This window comes from Pteronotus mesoamericanus, unplaced genomic scaffold (assembly GCF_021234165.1).
Source record: "Pteronotus mesoamericanus isolate MK-2021 breed Mesoamerican mustached bat unplaced genomic scaffold, CSHL_Meso_final scaffold_165, whole genome shotgun sequence".
In the NCBI taxonomy this organism is placed as follows: Eukaryota; Metazoa; Chordata; class Mammalia; order Chiroptera; family Mormoopidae; genus Pteronotus; species Pteronotus mesoamericanus.
This window is the reverse complement of record NW_026555307.1, coordinates 362,309-377,569: the sequence shown is the minus strand read 5'-3', so window position 1 is coordinate 377,569 and position 15,261 is coordinate 362,309. Positions and strand designations below refer to the sequence as shown.

General features: G+C 55.3%; 1 protein-coding gene across 1 annotated transcript; it reads left to right on the top strand.

Annotated features, from left to right (window-relative positions):
• Window positions 1-3,337: 3,337 nt before the first annotated feature.
• Window positions 3,338-13,955, top strand: CIBAR2 (CBY1 interacting BAR domain containing 2). The gene is made up of 9 exons (XM_054588816.1): window positions 3,338-3,453; window positions 5,201-5,435; window positions 7,237-7,305; window positions 7,394-7,495; window positions 7,610-7,615; window positions 8,397-8,501; window positions 11,254-11,367; window positions 12,874-12,975; window positions 13,812-13,955. Exons 1-9 carry the CDS (start codon window positions 3,434-3,436, stop codon window positions 13,953-13,955), a joined length of 897 nt encoding a protein of 298 aa, XP_054444791.1. The 5' UTR covers window positions 3,338-3,433.
• Window positions 13,956-15,261: the final 1,306 nt, after the last annotated feature.

Below are 15,261 nucleotides of genomic sequence, written 5' to 3'. Positions count from 1 at the left end.
CCTGGAAGGTGTTAGTTTTTATTATTATAATGAGAATTACCTGCATGAGTCATTAACTGAGAGAGAGAGAGAGAGAGAGACAGAGAGAGAGACAGAGCAGGAAGGAGAGGAAGGGAGATAGGGGAGAAAGGGAGAGAGGAAAGAGAGAGGCGTCATACATTAAGAATCAAGTCAAGGCCAGAGATCACATGAGAGCTTTTCTCCCAATGCGCAGGGAGTAAGGAATGCTAGGCTTCAGGACCACTCTTCATTCTCTGGCTCAAGCAGAGATGTAAACCAATGAGGTGAGGGGGGAATGGAGCCCAGTAGATTCAGGGCACCTTGAAGATGCTAAATTCTGCTTGGAGTTTGAGAAGGGTCCTGGTGGGCTGTCCAGTGGGCAGTGGGCATTTGCGGAGAGGCCTGGAGAAGTGTGGTTGGGTGTGGCCAGTGCCTCCCCACCCACTGCCCCCTACCCCCACCCTGCCCCAAGGGGAAGAGAGGGCTCCAGAAGGTGCAATTGGCCTAGCTGCTTCCGGAGGGGCCAGGGAGTGGGAGCAGGACTGAGCAAGGGCATTGGATTTAGGGACTGCAGATGGCTTGGTGCAGCTGGAGCCAGAGGCAGGGGCTGGAAAGCTGAGTGGGAGGGGAGGGAACAGAGAGTGAGAAAGGCCGCTTGCTTGCAAAGTTCTTGTAGGAAGGGATGTAGAGAGAAGGTGTAGAGAGGAGGAGGAACAAGAAAGTCAGTTGGGGGAATTTCTCTGTAAGGAGGAGAAGCTGTTTTTGTTGAAGGTGCTGGAAGGAGGCTGCGGGGATGAAGAGAGAGAGCGGGGATGCTCCTTGGGTCAAGGGCCTGAGAAGGTGCCAGGGAGGGGGTCCAGAACCCCCCCCATCCCACCCTCCCGCCAGCAGAAGGGTGTCTTGCGCCTCCTCTGTTGTGGATCTTTGTGACACGGAGAAGACTCAGGGAGGTTTGTGTACGAGGGCACGAACCAACCAATAAGATAATCAAAAGTACAAGGTCCAGCACTGACTGGTGTGGCTCAGTGGTTTGGGTGCTGCCCCCCCAAACTGAAAGGTCACTGGTTCGATTCCCAGTCAGGGCACAGGCCTGGGTTGTGGGCCGGGTCCCTGGTTGGGGGACTGTGTTTGAGAGGCAACCTACTGATGTTTCTCTCCCTCTCCTCCCCTCTAAAAATAAATAAATAAAATCTTTTAAAACATTTTAAAACTACAAGGTCCAATCCTTTCTCTCTGGGAGCTGGCCTTGCAGGAAAGACAAGAGGAAGCCCAGTGTTCGGGGGAGGGGGGCGGGCACAGGGGAAGGAGGCGTGTGCGGAGCTGCAGCATTGGAGAGGGAAGAGTCCACTGGAGAGCAGAGGGGACAGGAGTGACAGCGGAGGCCCGGGAGAAATCTTGCTGGTCAGCCTGCCCTGCCGGAGGGTGTGAAACGCAGCGGGTCACATGGTGGGCTGCTCACTTTGGACCTTGCAGGAGGGTCCTGGGGCTGCCATAACAAACTGCCACAAACTGGGGCTTACGATGACAGTGACTTATCCCCTCCCAGTTCTGGGGTCCCAAACAGAAGGGTCAGCAGGCCACACTCCCTCCGAGGGCACCAGGGGAGGCTCCTTCCTGCCTCTTCCAGCTCCTGGGGTTGCTGACAGTCCTTGGCTTTTCTTGGCTTGTGGCCACACCCCTCCAGTCCCTGCCCCTGTTGTCACGTGGCTGTCTTCTCCATCTGTCTCTGCTTCCTCTTCCCTAAGGACCCAGTCATTGGCCTACAGCCCACCCTTCTCAGCATGACTCAGCTCAGCTGCTCACAGCTGCAAAGGCCCCATTTCCAAAGAAGGCCACTTTCTGAGGTTATGGAGGGGTGTACATTTGGGGGACACTATTCAACGCAGGGCAGCCCCCGAGAGAGGTGGAGCCGAGAATGCAAGAGGGGCTTGACCGGGTACAGGGACAGCTGCTGTGCGGCTCAGAGTAGGGGCACAGGAGCCCCTCCCCCGTCACACAGGAAGAGCCCTGCAAGGACAGGCAGAGCCTCAGGGGACCGGTCAGAGCCAGCGTGGGAAGCCGAGTGGGAGTGTGGGAAGTCTTATGGGAAGCTGGGGGAAGGGGCACCAGCTTCCCATGAGACAAAGCAAGGACAGCAGGAAGGGGCTGAGTTCTGTCCATATGTTACTCAGCGCCTGCCGGAGCACCCGGTGCAGAGAAGCGCGGGGAGGGGCTGGCATCCAGCACAGGGAGGCAGGGCACCAGGACCAGGCACTGGGGGGCCGCAGCGCTGTCTGGCCCCTGGCCTGTCCTTCACCCTCACGCCAGGTCATTTCTCCAAACAATGAGACAAGGAGACATGGCCATGGCCCCATTTACAGAACAGAAGACTGACACTCAGAGAGGCCAGGTCACTTGCTCAAGGTCACACAGCAGGACTGGCGTCTGGGATTTGAACCTGTATTTAGCTGACTCTAAAACCGTTGCTTTTATATATGGTTTTTTTTTTTTTAAGGCTCTTCATTATGAAAACCTGCAGACACAGGCAAAGTGAGCAGAATCGGAGAGCGTGTCCCACAGGGCGACAGTCACCAGGGCGCTGCTATTGTTGCTTTTCTGGCACCTCCCCCATCTTCCCACCCAGTCTCTTATCATTGTAGTGGTTATTAGTTTCTTATTTCTTTCCTTGAGGTGAAAAGTGTAGCTACAAGGATATGTACAATTAGTAAAATGCATTGTACTTAATTAGAACAATTTTATTTGTGCTGTTTTATTTTCTTCTTTTGTGTTATCTCTGTTTTCTTCCTTTTCTAACAATGAACAGGTTGTTTTTATAATAAGGGGGAAAACCAATAAAATGATGATGAGAATGTTTGAGATGTTCCTTTGGGCGGATGCCCTGTCCCCTCTGTTCAACTACAAGGCCCAAGATGCCCAGATTTACTCTCTGCTTTTCCACACACCCGTCCCAAGTGACCAGGTCTCCCAGGACTGTACCTGCCCTTCCCCAGGCCCCTGGGAAAGGACTGGTGGCCTCCTCAAAGGAAGACGGGTCAGCACACAGGGCCCACAAACGCAGCTGGGCCCAGGGATGAGTCCCAGGAAAGCTGCCCGAAATCCCATCCCTGCCACCCCCTGGGGACGCACAGCACTGCCCTGTTCCACAAGAACCTCCACCTTCAAGGGGCAGGGTTGGGGGGGTGCTCTGTGGGGCTGGGCAGGCCCTCCTCACCCACTGGGAGGAGCTGGCCTGGGGAGGGTTGCCAGGCAACCAGCAGAGTCTCCTCCCAGCAGAGCAGGAGTGGCCAGGTTGCCCAGCAACCAGGTGGCAGCGTCTCTTGAGCCAGGACCACGCAGCTGCGCCCAGCCCTGTCCTGCTTCTCAGGGGCCTGCAGGACCCCTGGGGCTTTGTCCTTATTCCCCAAGACCAGGACAGCTGGTGCCTCTGGTCACAATGAACATCGTTCTCTTCAGGTAAGCGGCCCTGTACTGGCGCTGGTGCTGGCCCTGGCTGGGAGGGAGGGAGGGCTAGGCTGGGTTCTCAGGGCCCAATGCACCGAGACAGACGGGCAGCTGGGATTGCTTGATGGGGATGGAGTTGGGGAGGTGGGGGGTTCTCCCACTCCCCGCCCACCTCAAGGTTGAGGGAAGGCAGGGGTCAGGACCACAGAGGCTTCCAGGATATGGTCTCCGTCTGCCTCTCCAGCGTTACTGCCCATGGCTCTGGGGCAGCCAGATTCACAGGGTCCATGCCCGACGTCCCTTGCTCACTTCCCCAGAAAACTCCGCCTCTCACCTCAAAGCCCCACCAGGCCTCACCCCGCTGTGGGGCTGCCCCAGCCCCACTCTCTCCAGCCTGCTTCTGTCACTGCTCTCACAGCTCGCAGGCCGCTTACCCTGCTGTGTCCGCACCTGGTTCCTCCGATGGTCGCAACCTCGGGGGTGTCTCTGAATCACCTGATGCGCTTTTTAAAAAATGCAGCCCCCTGGGCCTCTGGGGATTCTGGTTTGCAAGTCTGGGCTGGGGGCCCGGGGAACCGCACGCTTAGCTTGTGCCTCAAGTGGTCCTGATGGAGGGGGTCCCGGAGTCCCTGAGCAGCCGATGGGCCTGGTAGCTGTGCGAGCTTGAGCAAGGCGCTTCCCCTCCCTGGGCCTCGGCTTACTCATTGTAAAGCAGCGAAACAGTGCCTTACTTCTGGGGTAATGCATGCGCGGTGTTTTGCAAACCGTGAAGTGGTGCATGAGTTAGAAGAAGGACAAAGGGTCCTCCTCAGAGTTTCCAGCTTTCGGGATGTGATTGGAGGGTTGCACAGAGGACGCTGGTCAACTGGAGAGAGGTGGCGATGCCCTGGGGGCAGGGGTCCCTGGGGGGAGGTGAGTGCCCAGGGCCGGAAGAGGCTGAATTCAGCAGGTCCTTGCTCTTCGGCACACTCTCACTGAACCCTTGCCCAGCAACGTCCGACGTTCCCGCCCCAGGACTGGAGGGTGAGAGAAACCAAGTGCCATAGGGGGTGATCAGTGACCTGCAAGAAGGACAAGCTGAAGCTTCAGGGCTGGGGAGGGGGGAGGGAGGGAGCACAGGCCTTTCAGGGCAGTGGAACTGCTGTCTCTGACACTGTGAGGGTGGGTAGGGGCAGTGTGCATTTGTCAAAACCCACAGAATGGACGCCACCCTGTAGACCGCGGACCCAAACGTAAACCGTGGGTTTTAGTTAATAATGCCTCACTATTGGCTCATCTTTTGTAACAAATGTTCCCCAGTAATGCAAGATGTTACTAACAGGAAAGTGCGTGTGCTCCGGGAGAGGGCACAGGGGAACTCCCTGTACTTTCCACTTTATTGTTCTGTAAACCTAAAACCGGTCTCCCAGAAAGTGCTTCAGGGTTCAGAGAAGGAGGGGGATTTCGATAGCTGGAGGAAAAGAGAGGAAAGGGGGAACTTCAGAGGGAAAGGCTAGGGAATGAAGACTAGCTCTGCCAGGGAGGCGGGAGCCCCTCTGAAGGGTCGCGGGAAGGGGGAGGCGGGTTTGGAAACACACCCGCGCAGGCCTTCCTGCCGGCCACTGGCCAGCTCTGTGACCCAGTGGGTCGCCGTCCCTGCCTTGAGCGTTGTCGCAGGGACCTGATGCCTGCCATGGGCTTGCCACCCAGGAGGAAGGTGATGGGGGCGGTGAGCCCTGTGTCACTGCCCACACACCCCCTCAGGCCCCGGCCTCCTCAGGGACAGCCAGGTGCGGATAATGGAGAACACGGTGATCGACGCCGAGAAGTACTTCGGCCAGTTCTGCTCACTGCTGGCTGCCTACGCCCGGAAGACAGCCCGGCTGCGGGACAAGGCTGACCAGGTCGTCCTGCGGCTCATCGACTTCGCCAACACCGAGAACCCCGAGATGCGGGCCACCCTGAGGAACTTTGCTGAGGACCTGGCCAAAGTGCAGGATTACCGGCAGGCCCAGGTGAGCGGGGCGGCAGAGGACCGCCCGTTGCCACAGCCGGGTTCAGGAGGCGGGGGCAGCTCATCGGGGCCACAGCAAACAGGCTTTTCCTTGGGGGTGCCTGGGGGGTCACGCCTTCATCTGCAGGGCTGAGAGCACGGGGCTTTTTGGAGTGGGACAAGCAGTGGACGAGGCAAGAAGACCCAGGAAGCCAGTCCTGCCACTGTTGCTGGGGGCTCCCTGAGTCCCAGGCATGGGGCACATTCCAGGGGCCCAGAGGGCCTGAAGAAGGGACAGACGTCCTGGGGGGCTGGGCCCAGGAGATGGCAGCGTGTTATGAAAATAATTAAGAAGAAAAATCTCTGCCAGCCCAGAAAACTCCCCTCCGTGATTGTAGAAGAGAACGAAACAGCTGTTCTACTAAATGAACATTAAACCGGGCTCATGCACGTCACAGGAGATCTGACTAGAGATGGAAAGACAGAAACCTCACCGCTGTGCAGCCAGGCACTGAGAACCCCTCACATGCACATTCTCCAGACAGGGATAACGGCCTTCAGTAAGGGCCTTGCTCGGCACCTTCTGTCACACAGCATCTCCTAATTCCACCTGGTGATTGGGCGGCCACCTGGGTTAGCTAATGGTCTTTCTCCAAAGGAACAGTAGAACCCACATTTCCATGACAAGCAGGGGGTTACAGCTTGGAGCTGGGTAGCAGGGCAAAGCCCCGGAGACTTCCCGGATGTTTACATCCAAAGACACAATTGCCATTCCTGGAGCTCAAACCCTCAGGAGGCGTCTTTAGCTTTTAAAAAGGCTTTGATACATCTCAAAAAGATGGAAAATAAATTCACAACAAGTTCTCTAAAAGAAATGTTTTCAGGAAAAGGGAAGGAAAAGTCCCTTTCCCTTTTAGCACCAGGGACATTTTTTTTCTTTTTAGATGTGTGTTCCCTTACCAGGGCCACAGGCCTCCGTGAGGGAGAAGGAAGGGACTCATGGGATATTCAGCCCCCCCTCCCCCGCCCCTGGCCCATCTAAAGAGCCAGGTTTTCACGGAGCCCATCCTCAAGGCATCAGCCTCACCTGGACACTTGTTAGAAATGCAGATTCCTGAGCCACACCCTGGACCTGCTCAGTCGGAATCTCTGGGGTGGCGCCCGGCAATTGGGGTTTTCAGGGACCCTTGGGGGCACCCCTAGGCCTGCTCCAGGGTGACACTTTTTGATTCCAAACAACGCTGGGCACGGGGTAAGCGCTTAACATTAACTTTAATTGCGATTGTCATTACTATTACTGATACTGTTTACTAAAGCACCTGATATAATTAGGCTTGGCATGTGGGCACTGAAGCAGGGGTGTGAGGTGTCCCCCTCGCTGACCCTGCTGTGTCCTTGGGGGCTACATGACAGATCAGTCAGCTCTGAATCCCAGGCTATTCTGCGTTCCAAGCAGGCTTCTGTAGCCTCCCGAGTGAGGCCCTAAGGCAGCTTGGAGAACTCAGATAGCAGCAGGTCCCAGTCCTGTATCCACCTCTGGGTGAATACAGTCATCATACCCATTTCACAGGCAAGAAAACAAGGCTCAGTGACATGGAATGTATTGCCCAAGCGCTTGAGAGGCAGAGCCCTGGGCCCAGGCCGGTGCTCCCAACCCTAAGGGTGAGGGAAGGCGCCCGTGTTCCCCTGTGCCCCCACAAACCCCCCATTGCAGCTCTGTGCCTGCGGACAACACTCTAGAAATGCAGGCTGGAGGCCGAGGCGTCTCCAGGCATCTCCCTGCCTCGTCCACTCTGATTCTCTGCGTGTCTGTGCTCCCCCAGGTCGAGAGGCTGGAGGTCAAGGTGGTCACCCCCCTAAAGCTCTATGGGGCTCAGATAAAACAGACGCGGGTGAGTGAGAGCACTGCACTGTGGGGTGGGCGGGGTCTGGGGCTACCCGCGCCGGCGCCCCAGGAGAGAGCCCTCCTCCTTCATTTAGGCCGAGATCAAGAAATTCACACGCACCCGGAACAACGAGATCAAACAACTGGAAAAGCTGGAGAAACTGAGGCAGAAGTCGCCTTGGGATAGGCAAACGATCGTATCCTTCCCTGGAGTCGGGCCTGGGGCCACTGGGCCAGGGTGACCGTTGGTCACAGGCGTCCTCTGGTGGAAGCTTCTGGTTAACCTGGCTCCTTAACAGGACCTCTCTCAGTCCCAGGTGAGGGTCACATGTCGGTCTGGGGAAGGTAGACTTGCACACAGGTAATGAAAGACCTCACAAAATAGCGAGGTGAGCTTTTCCCTGGGCAGCTATGTGCCAAGGTCAGGGCAGGAAAATCAGGGGCGGGGGTCGGGGAGCTGGGCTCTGTCTGGCCATTGATACTAATCAGCTGGTTAGCAATCGCTCCCCTTGTCAGGTTACCTATTGAACACCCACACCAGGTAGGCACTTCTAGATGAGAAACCCAGGCTAAGAATGGAGACCTGCCCAAGATCGCAAGGAAGCTAAAGGGGCAAACCCGGAACTCAGTTGAGGACGCCTAACTCTAAAATCCAGGTTCTTTTGTGCCTGTGTAAAGTGGGGTCATATAGATGCCCATCACAGGAACCAAGGAGTTAGTTAATGAACTTAAGAAAGTTTCACAGGCAGGACATAATTATTGTCTAAAGTGGAGCGCCTGTTACAATAATAGCTCAGCGGGTGCCCATTGCTTAATTCTTACCAGTCTGCAAAGTAGGTCTCATCATTGTCCCCTGTTTACAGGCAAGAACATAGAGGCTCAGAGAGGTTAGGTGACTTGCCTCAGGTCACACAGGTAGCAAGCAACTAGGTCCAAGCAGTGCCTGCCCCTTTAGCCATGGTCCTACCCGGCCATTTCTTTGATGACCAAATTGGCAAGAGACCCCCAAGGGGCAGGGGCTCTGGCCTACCAGCAGGACAAGGAGCTGGAGAATGATCCAGAACAGAACTACCCCGACACTTTCTGTCCCTGGGGCAGGCGGAGACCAGTGTGCAGAAGGCCTCGGTGGACACCAGCCGCACCACCCGCCAGCTGGTGGAGACGGTGGACGCCTTCCAGAAGCAGAAGCTGAAGGACCTGCAGGTAGGGGTGGTTGCCGGGTGTTGGAAGTGCTGAGGGTTGCCTTGTTTGTGCCCATGTGTGTGCACCTGTGTAAGAGTGTTCACGCATGTGTGTGCGTGCGCTCGTGCCCACTCAGCTCCCAGCACAGTTAATCCCAGCCTAATCCTGGCCGAGCGGGCAGGAGGCCGGCTGCTCAGGGCAGCTGTCCCTCCCAGCTGGCCTGCCCGGAAGCCGACATTCGGCAGCCCTGCCCCCGACACACCCAGGCCCGGCTCCCCAAAAGGAGAACTTGGCAGCGTTTCTTTCCACACAAGGACCCACAGGACTTGCCCTGACTTCTGCCTTTTCTCCATGAAGCTCGAAATGGACAGGCACCTCCCTTGTTCCACCCAGATGCCGCCCCGGTGCAACCCAGGACCCTGGACCCAGAGCCCGGCTCTTACAAGAGGGCCTCTGGGCCTTCAAGGACAAGCTGGTCACACAGACCCCTGCACCCACGTGACATCCCCCGTCTAGTCCATTTTCCAAATGGCAGCCTCAAGGGGCTCACCAAAGGCAGCCCCAACCTCTCTCTCCTGGGGTAACACCCTCCTGCATCTCCCCTTGCTCCAAGGATAGAGGCCAAAGCCTCCCCAGGGCTCTGGAAGGCCCAGCCTCATCGTAGACCCTCTGCTCCTCCAAGCTCAAGTGCACCAAGCCCCTTGGAACTCTGAGTCCTTTGCACAGGCTGTGTCCTCTGCCAGGAAGGCTCTCATGTCTCAGAGAATGGTGCCTGGCCCCCCAGACTGGTCTAGCCCCATTCTTAGTACACTCTGCTCTGCTCCCTCTGGCGGCACTTAGCCCAGCGGGACAGATTATTTATATCTTTAATTTACTCGTTAATCTAACAAATGTTCAATACACACCTCTTCTGTGCCAGGTGCTTTGCCTGAGGCTGGAGACACCGTAGCCAGCAAAGCAAGTCCCCGTCCTCAGAGAGATGACACCCCGCCCTGCCACAGGCCCCCAGCATGCCGCATGCCATTCATTGGGGAGCGGAGAGTGGGGTGGAGCACGCCCTGTTCCATGCCTGCCTCCCCCCACGTGCCCACAGGGCAGACCCCCTGTCTGTCTTGTCACCTGCTCGGTCCTGGGCACCAGGTCCAGGGCCTGGCACTTAGTGATGCTCAGTAAATATTTGGGAAATGAATACATGAACAGATGCACAAGTGGGCAGACAGTGGTAATGAGCACTCAAGCGTCTCTGTTGCACGCGGACCTTAAGACCACCAGGTGACTGTTGTGGAGCACTTGGTGTTCGAGGCTGGAAGTAGGACTCTGTGGGCTGCCAGCAAGAGCACGGGGTTCTCAGCCTCCCTCCACGGTCAGGGGCCAATAGAAGCTGCAGTTCTTTAAACTTTGGGGGTCAAGTGTGTAAGGACACTTAACGAAGTCACCCCCTAAAAAGCCCTCCAAATTTTAAGCAATAAAAACCCAGAACTTGAAATAGAGGTTGCTGCCATATTGCTTGTAGGGCGCACTTCTGATGAAACGATATTTCCAGAAGAGTTCTCCAGCCCCCGTGAAAGAGTGTAAGTGACGCTTGCAGGCAGAGGTTCACGTACCTGAGGGCGTCGGCAGTCGCCTGGAGGGCTCCTTCGCTCGGCCTGTCCTGGACTCCCGTTCCATGGGCCTGGCGGGCTGGAGAGTTCATATTTCTGACCAGCTCCCGGGTGGGGCTGGTGTCCATGAGGGGAGCACAGGCTGAGAGCTAATTCTCAGAGCTCTGTGAACAGGGACCGCCCTGTCCTTGTGGTGCAGATGAATAAACTGAGGCTGGAGAGGATGTCATTCCCCAGGCCCCATGCCAGGAAATGGCAGGATGGGGCCTTGACCCCCACCTCTCGATTCACAGCTGCTCTCACCAGCACTGCCTGCCGGGGCAGGAGGGGAGGAGACAGGTACTTCCATCAGCCTTGGGACCCTCTCCTGTTTTCTCCTAGGCTGCCTTGCAGGCTCCTCCAGCCTGCCACCCCCCGCCCCGCCTCCCCCAGGTGCTTTCCATGTTATCCAAAGCGGTGTGTTTCCAAACCACAGGCCCCTCCCCTGGCACCAAGCATGTGTCCTGCTAGGGCCCTGAACATAGTAGGAGCTTTTGCTGAGCTCCAAACACAAAGGAGCCTCTGCTGGGGCCTGACACACAGTAGGAATCTCCTCTCAGGCCTGGCACATAGTAGGAGCTTGTACCAGGCTCTGCACACAGTAGGAACCCCTGCTGGGGCCGAAGGGGCAGTAAGAGCTTACTGAGCCAAGCTGAACCATCTGATCAAGAGAAGCCAACATTTGATTCTATTGTGATGAGCTAACTCGTCAGGTTGTGGGGCCTCTTGGCTGAGCAATGTCTACCAGCCACACCCTGCCCTCTCCCAGAAGGCCCACTCACAGCCCACTGGTGGCAGAGGCTGAATGAAGGTTTGAAGCCATCAGCCTGCCGACACTTGTCCTCAAAATGAAAGAAGCAAAGGCTGAGTGGCTGTGCACCGGGTGATGGAGCTGAGGAAAGGACGCCCCTCAGAGAGTCCTTTGTGTTTCTAGAATAATCCCTGTGCAGGGCAGCTTTAGATAGGAATGCATCATCTGTTCAAACCAACAAATTAAAAATAACATTGACCTAGAACCTGTCCTCGTAAGGATGACTAACCCCCCTCACCCCCTGTTTGTCCACATGCAAGGTGCCCCACCTCGCCGCCTCCTGACAGTGTTGCTTACGTGACTCACGCTTCTCGCCCCATAGAAAATTTTTCTGGACTTTGTGACCATTGAGCTGGCATTCCACACCAAAGCGGTGGAGGTGTACTCCAGCGCCTTCCCGACCCTGCAGAACTGCGACCTGGACAGGGACCTGGAGGTAGGTCGCAAACACCCAGGCTCTGCTCGCTGGCCTGGGGCCGAATTCGACTTGCATTCTCTCTTCATGGAAGCGGTTTTCCTTGGCAACATTTTGTAATTTTTATAATTTTAAAGACTCATTCTGATGAATTGATTAAAACAGGGACCCCCAATCCCCGGGCCTGGGACTCCTTGGCCTGTTAGGAACCTGCCTGGAGCAAAGTTCGCCTGTGCTCCGCCTCCTGTCTCCTCCCCCCATTGCCAGCGGGGTGGTGGGGGGCGAGCAAAGCTCACCTGAACCTCTCATCTCCCCCAGCCCCCAGACCACTGGTTTAAAACATCTGCCTCTTGGTGCCAAACCTAAAGGTGGGGAATTTCCAAACACTCTCTCTGTGTCTGTCATCCTTGGGTGTTTAAAAAACAAGGGAATGAATCAACAATGACTAAAAGCCTCTCCAGGCTGATGCTTGCTATTGTTTGGATGTTCAGGAGGTGCTTGTTACTCCATCTGAACTGATGAAAACCGAGCATCTGCTGTCTGAGTGACCTATGACACACCAGGCCACGCCCAGCGGTGTGAAACCCTGCGGCACACGGTGCCACACCTGGTGGTGTGAAACAGCAGTCACTTGTGGGGATTACCTTTCGTGGCTCTGGGGTTGGTGAGCTTGGCTGGGTGGTCCTTACTTAGGTCTTTCTTCAGTTTTCGGTCAGTAGCTGGGGCTGGGTCCCTTTCTAAGGCTTCCTTTCCATCATGTCTGGCAGTTGATGGCTGTCATCTGGGTACAGGGCATGCTCGTGGTTTGCAGAGATCAGTGCAAAATGAAAATGTGGACCTTCTGGCTGACAACGATGAAAAATTTCAAGACTGTGACAGTGGGTTCCTTCTGAGCTGAGGGTCCTGGACAACTGCAGGGGACACACACACAAAGCCCACCCTATCTGGGTCCTGGAGCCTGAATACCTACCTGCCCATGAGCTCTCCAGGCGGCACGGGCCTCACAACATGGCGGCTGGTCTAGGAGCAAGCATCCATCCCTGCTCAGGGCCAGAAGGAAGCTGTATCACCTTTTATGACCTAACCTTAGAAGTAACTTAGTGTCACTTCTGCTGCATTCTATTCTTAGAAGTGAGTCACTAAGGCCACATTCAGTGGGAGCAGAATTATATTCCAGCTCCTAATGGGGGAGGCTTGCCAAGGAATTTGTAGCTCCAATGGGCTTTGGTGCATTCACCCATCTCTGTGATACTTCTTTCGGGATGAGAGTGATCTCTAATTTCCTGTGTGACTCTGGACGTATTACCTAGCTTCTATGGGCCTCAGTTTCCCCATCTGTAAAACAGGATGATAAGGCCCACTTGCCGGGCTGTTGCAGATCATGTAGGATAATGAACAGGAGGTTCCCAGATAGGTCGATGCAGGTGGGGGCTCAGGCAGTGTTCACTGCGTCATCCACCTTTCCATTCCCAGCCTCTGTCTTTGTTTCCCTACTGGCTCTAACCCACCTGAGTCTCTCCACGGCAGGATTTTCGAGCCAAGATGCGCGGAGTTTATGGGCATTACGACGCTCGGCTCCTCGTGGATACCACCCCCTCCGTGGCCGTTCCGTGGTCTCTCCCCGGCCAGGTGAGCACTGGGGATGGGGCTTTTAGACCTGTGACAAAGTGGAATGACTCGGGAAGGCCGTCCGAGAACACGGGTTTGAAATGAGACGCTGGGGAGGAGGCGCTGTCGGCGAGTCTGACCTGGACTTGCCTGGAAGATGAATCAATAAACCATGGAACCCAGTGGTCCGGCCAGGGCGTGTCCTGAGCTCCCCCTAGAGGCAGGATGCTGTAGTGTGCACTTGAGTAACGAGGCCTCTGGATGGTCCCCTTCTGCGCCACCTTCCTTCCCTTCCCCCGCCCCTGCCCTCGACCTCTGTGGGTTTCAAAAGTCAGCATTCAGGGAAGTCACATGGCGCATGTACTACGTGTGACCTCACGAACCGAGCGAGGCCTGTGAATCAGGCACATTTATATTTCTGCAGGGAAACCTCTTAGTACTAGACTGAGTAGCATAAAAAAATGGAAGCAGCCTTATGCCAGTAGGGTAGATTCAGTCTCCCAGCGGGTGGGGGAGGAAAGGGAAGCTTGTCCCACAGTGTGTGGAGCAGGTAGGGGGTGTCCCTTGGCTTTTGAGTAGTTCTTTCCAAAGGGGGTGGAGGAAGTATGGCCCCAGCCAGGATGACTGATTCCAAACCCACCGCCCCCAAGCTGAGAGACCTGGGAAAGTTTCTTACCCTCTCCATGCCTTACATTCTTCACCTGCACAATGGAGCTCATAACAGTACCCGTTAGTGGGTTTGTGGTATTCGGTGGGCAAATCTGCACAAAGCACTTAGAAAATGCTCAGCACTTGTGGCTGTCGTTATTATCATTAACGTGGTCACTGTGATAACTGTGACGACGATCATTACTCAGCCTGCTCAGAGCACCATCAGGAGCCAGAGGAAAGAAGAGGAGGAGAGTGAGGACGAGGCGGCCGAGGAGGACCTGGAGGCGAGCCTTGGGGGACGGGGCAGGCGCGCCAGCCACAGGACCAGAGCTCCCCAGTCAGAAAACTAGGGGCCAACCTGCTGTGTACCCTCAGCAAGTCAGGTGTCCTCTGAGCTTCAGCTTCCTCTTCTGTACAACAGGGACAACATCACTTACCTCCCAGGTCGTTCAATGTGCCTAGCATGGTGCCTGGTGCATGGCAGATGTTCAATAAACGTGGGGTGCATCCCAACCTGACTTGTGCTGACTCTCGTATTCCACCCATGACAGGGGACTCGGGTGCTTAAACTCTGTGTGTGTGTTGGTGTCCAATTTCCCTCTTTCTGTAAGGACACCAGCCCCACGTGAGTAGAGATCTGTCCTATCCAGTATGACCTCATCCTAACTAATTACAAATAAGAGTCTATTTCCAAATAAGGCCACATTCTGAGGCCCTGGGGTTGGGACTTTAACATGTTAGTTTTGGGGGCGAGGGTATGATTCCTCCTGTAACACTTGAACAGGGTGTGCAGGGATGCTCTCAGGCCTGGGGACGCCACAGAAGTCCGGGGAAGTGGAGGGTGGTGCAGGTAAAGGAGGGGGTGGGTACGTGATTCTCTCATCAGCAAAGTCGGGCACACAAACTTTCCTCATAGGATCATTGCAGGATTAACATCCTCACCACTCTGATTTTTATTACCCGCAATCCAGGTCCGTGACACCTCCACAGGGAGGCACTCCTTGATTCCACCCCAAAGACACTCCAAAAATAACTAAAGCATTCTATATTTTCTATATAATAGATAACTTATAAAGTAACATTCATAGATTATATATTACATAGTCACATTTTGACTATATATTTTATCTCATACTTCAAACTGTAAACATATACATACACATATAACTGTACTTCTTTAAAACCTCAGCTTTGCCCCAATCCCACTGAGAGTTGGGAAAATAACTTTGCTTATTCATCTGGTGGTCCTGGAGCCTGATGGTCCCTGGTACATAGTAGGTGCTCATTAAATGTAAGCTGACTGTGCAAGGGGCCTCCCCCATCACACCCAGAGAACAACTGTCTTAAGTGCAGGATTGGACAGTTGCCTATGAGCCATCCTCACCACTGGGAGTCACTTGGGAAGTGGCAACAAAGTGTCTAACTTCTCCTTTTTGGGGCCCCAGGAGGTAGGAGGTGGGCTGGGCAGGGATGGAAGCAGCATGACTTTTGGGGTCTCTCCGAGCCACACTGGATTGGATGGTCGTCCTGCCTTTGCATCCCTTGCTTTGTCCTCCTCATCACTGAGCACACTCGCCCCATTGCCACCGCCCCCCACCCCAGGCAATCAGTGCAGATATTTTAGTATGGGAGAAAAGAGAAGTTCTTGTGACATTA

Excerpts from the sequence above, each read along its gene's own strand:
- CIBAR2 (XM_054588816.1), top strand. The coding sequence starts at position 3,434 with ATGAACATCGTTCTCTTCAG. Across the intron at positions 8,502-11,253 it reads AGAAGCTGAAGGACCTGCAG|AAAATTTTTCTGGACTTTGT; the intron begins GTAGGGGTGGTT and ends CTCGCCCCATAG. Across the intron at positions 11,368-12,873 it reads ACCTGGACAGGGACCTGGAG|GATTTTCGAGCCAAGATGCG; the intron begins GTAGGTCGCAAA and ends TCTCCACGGCAG.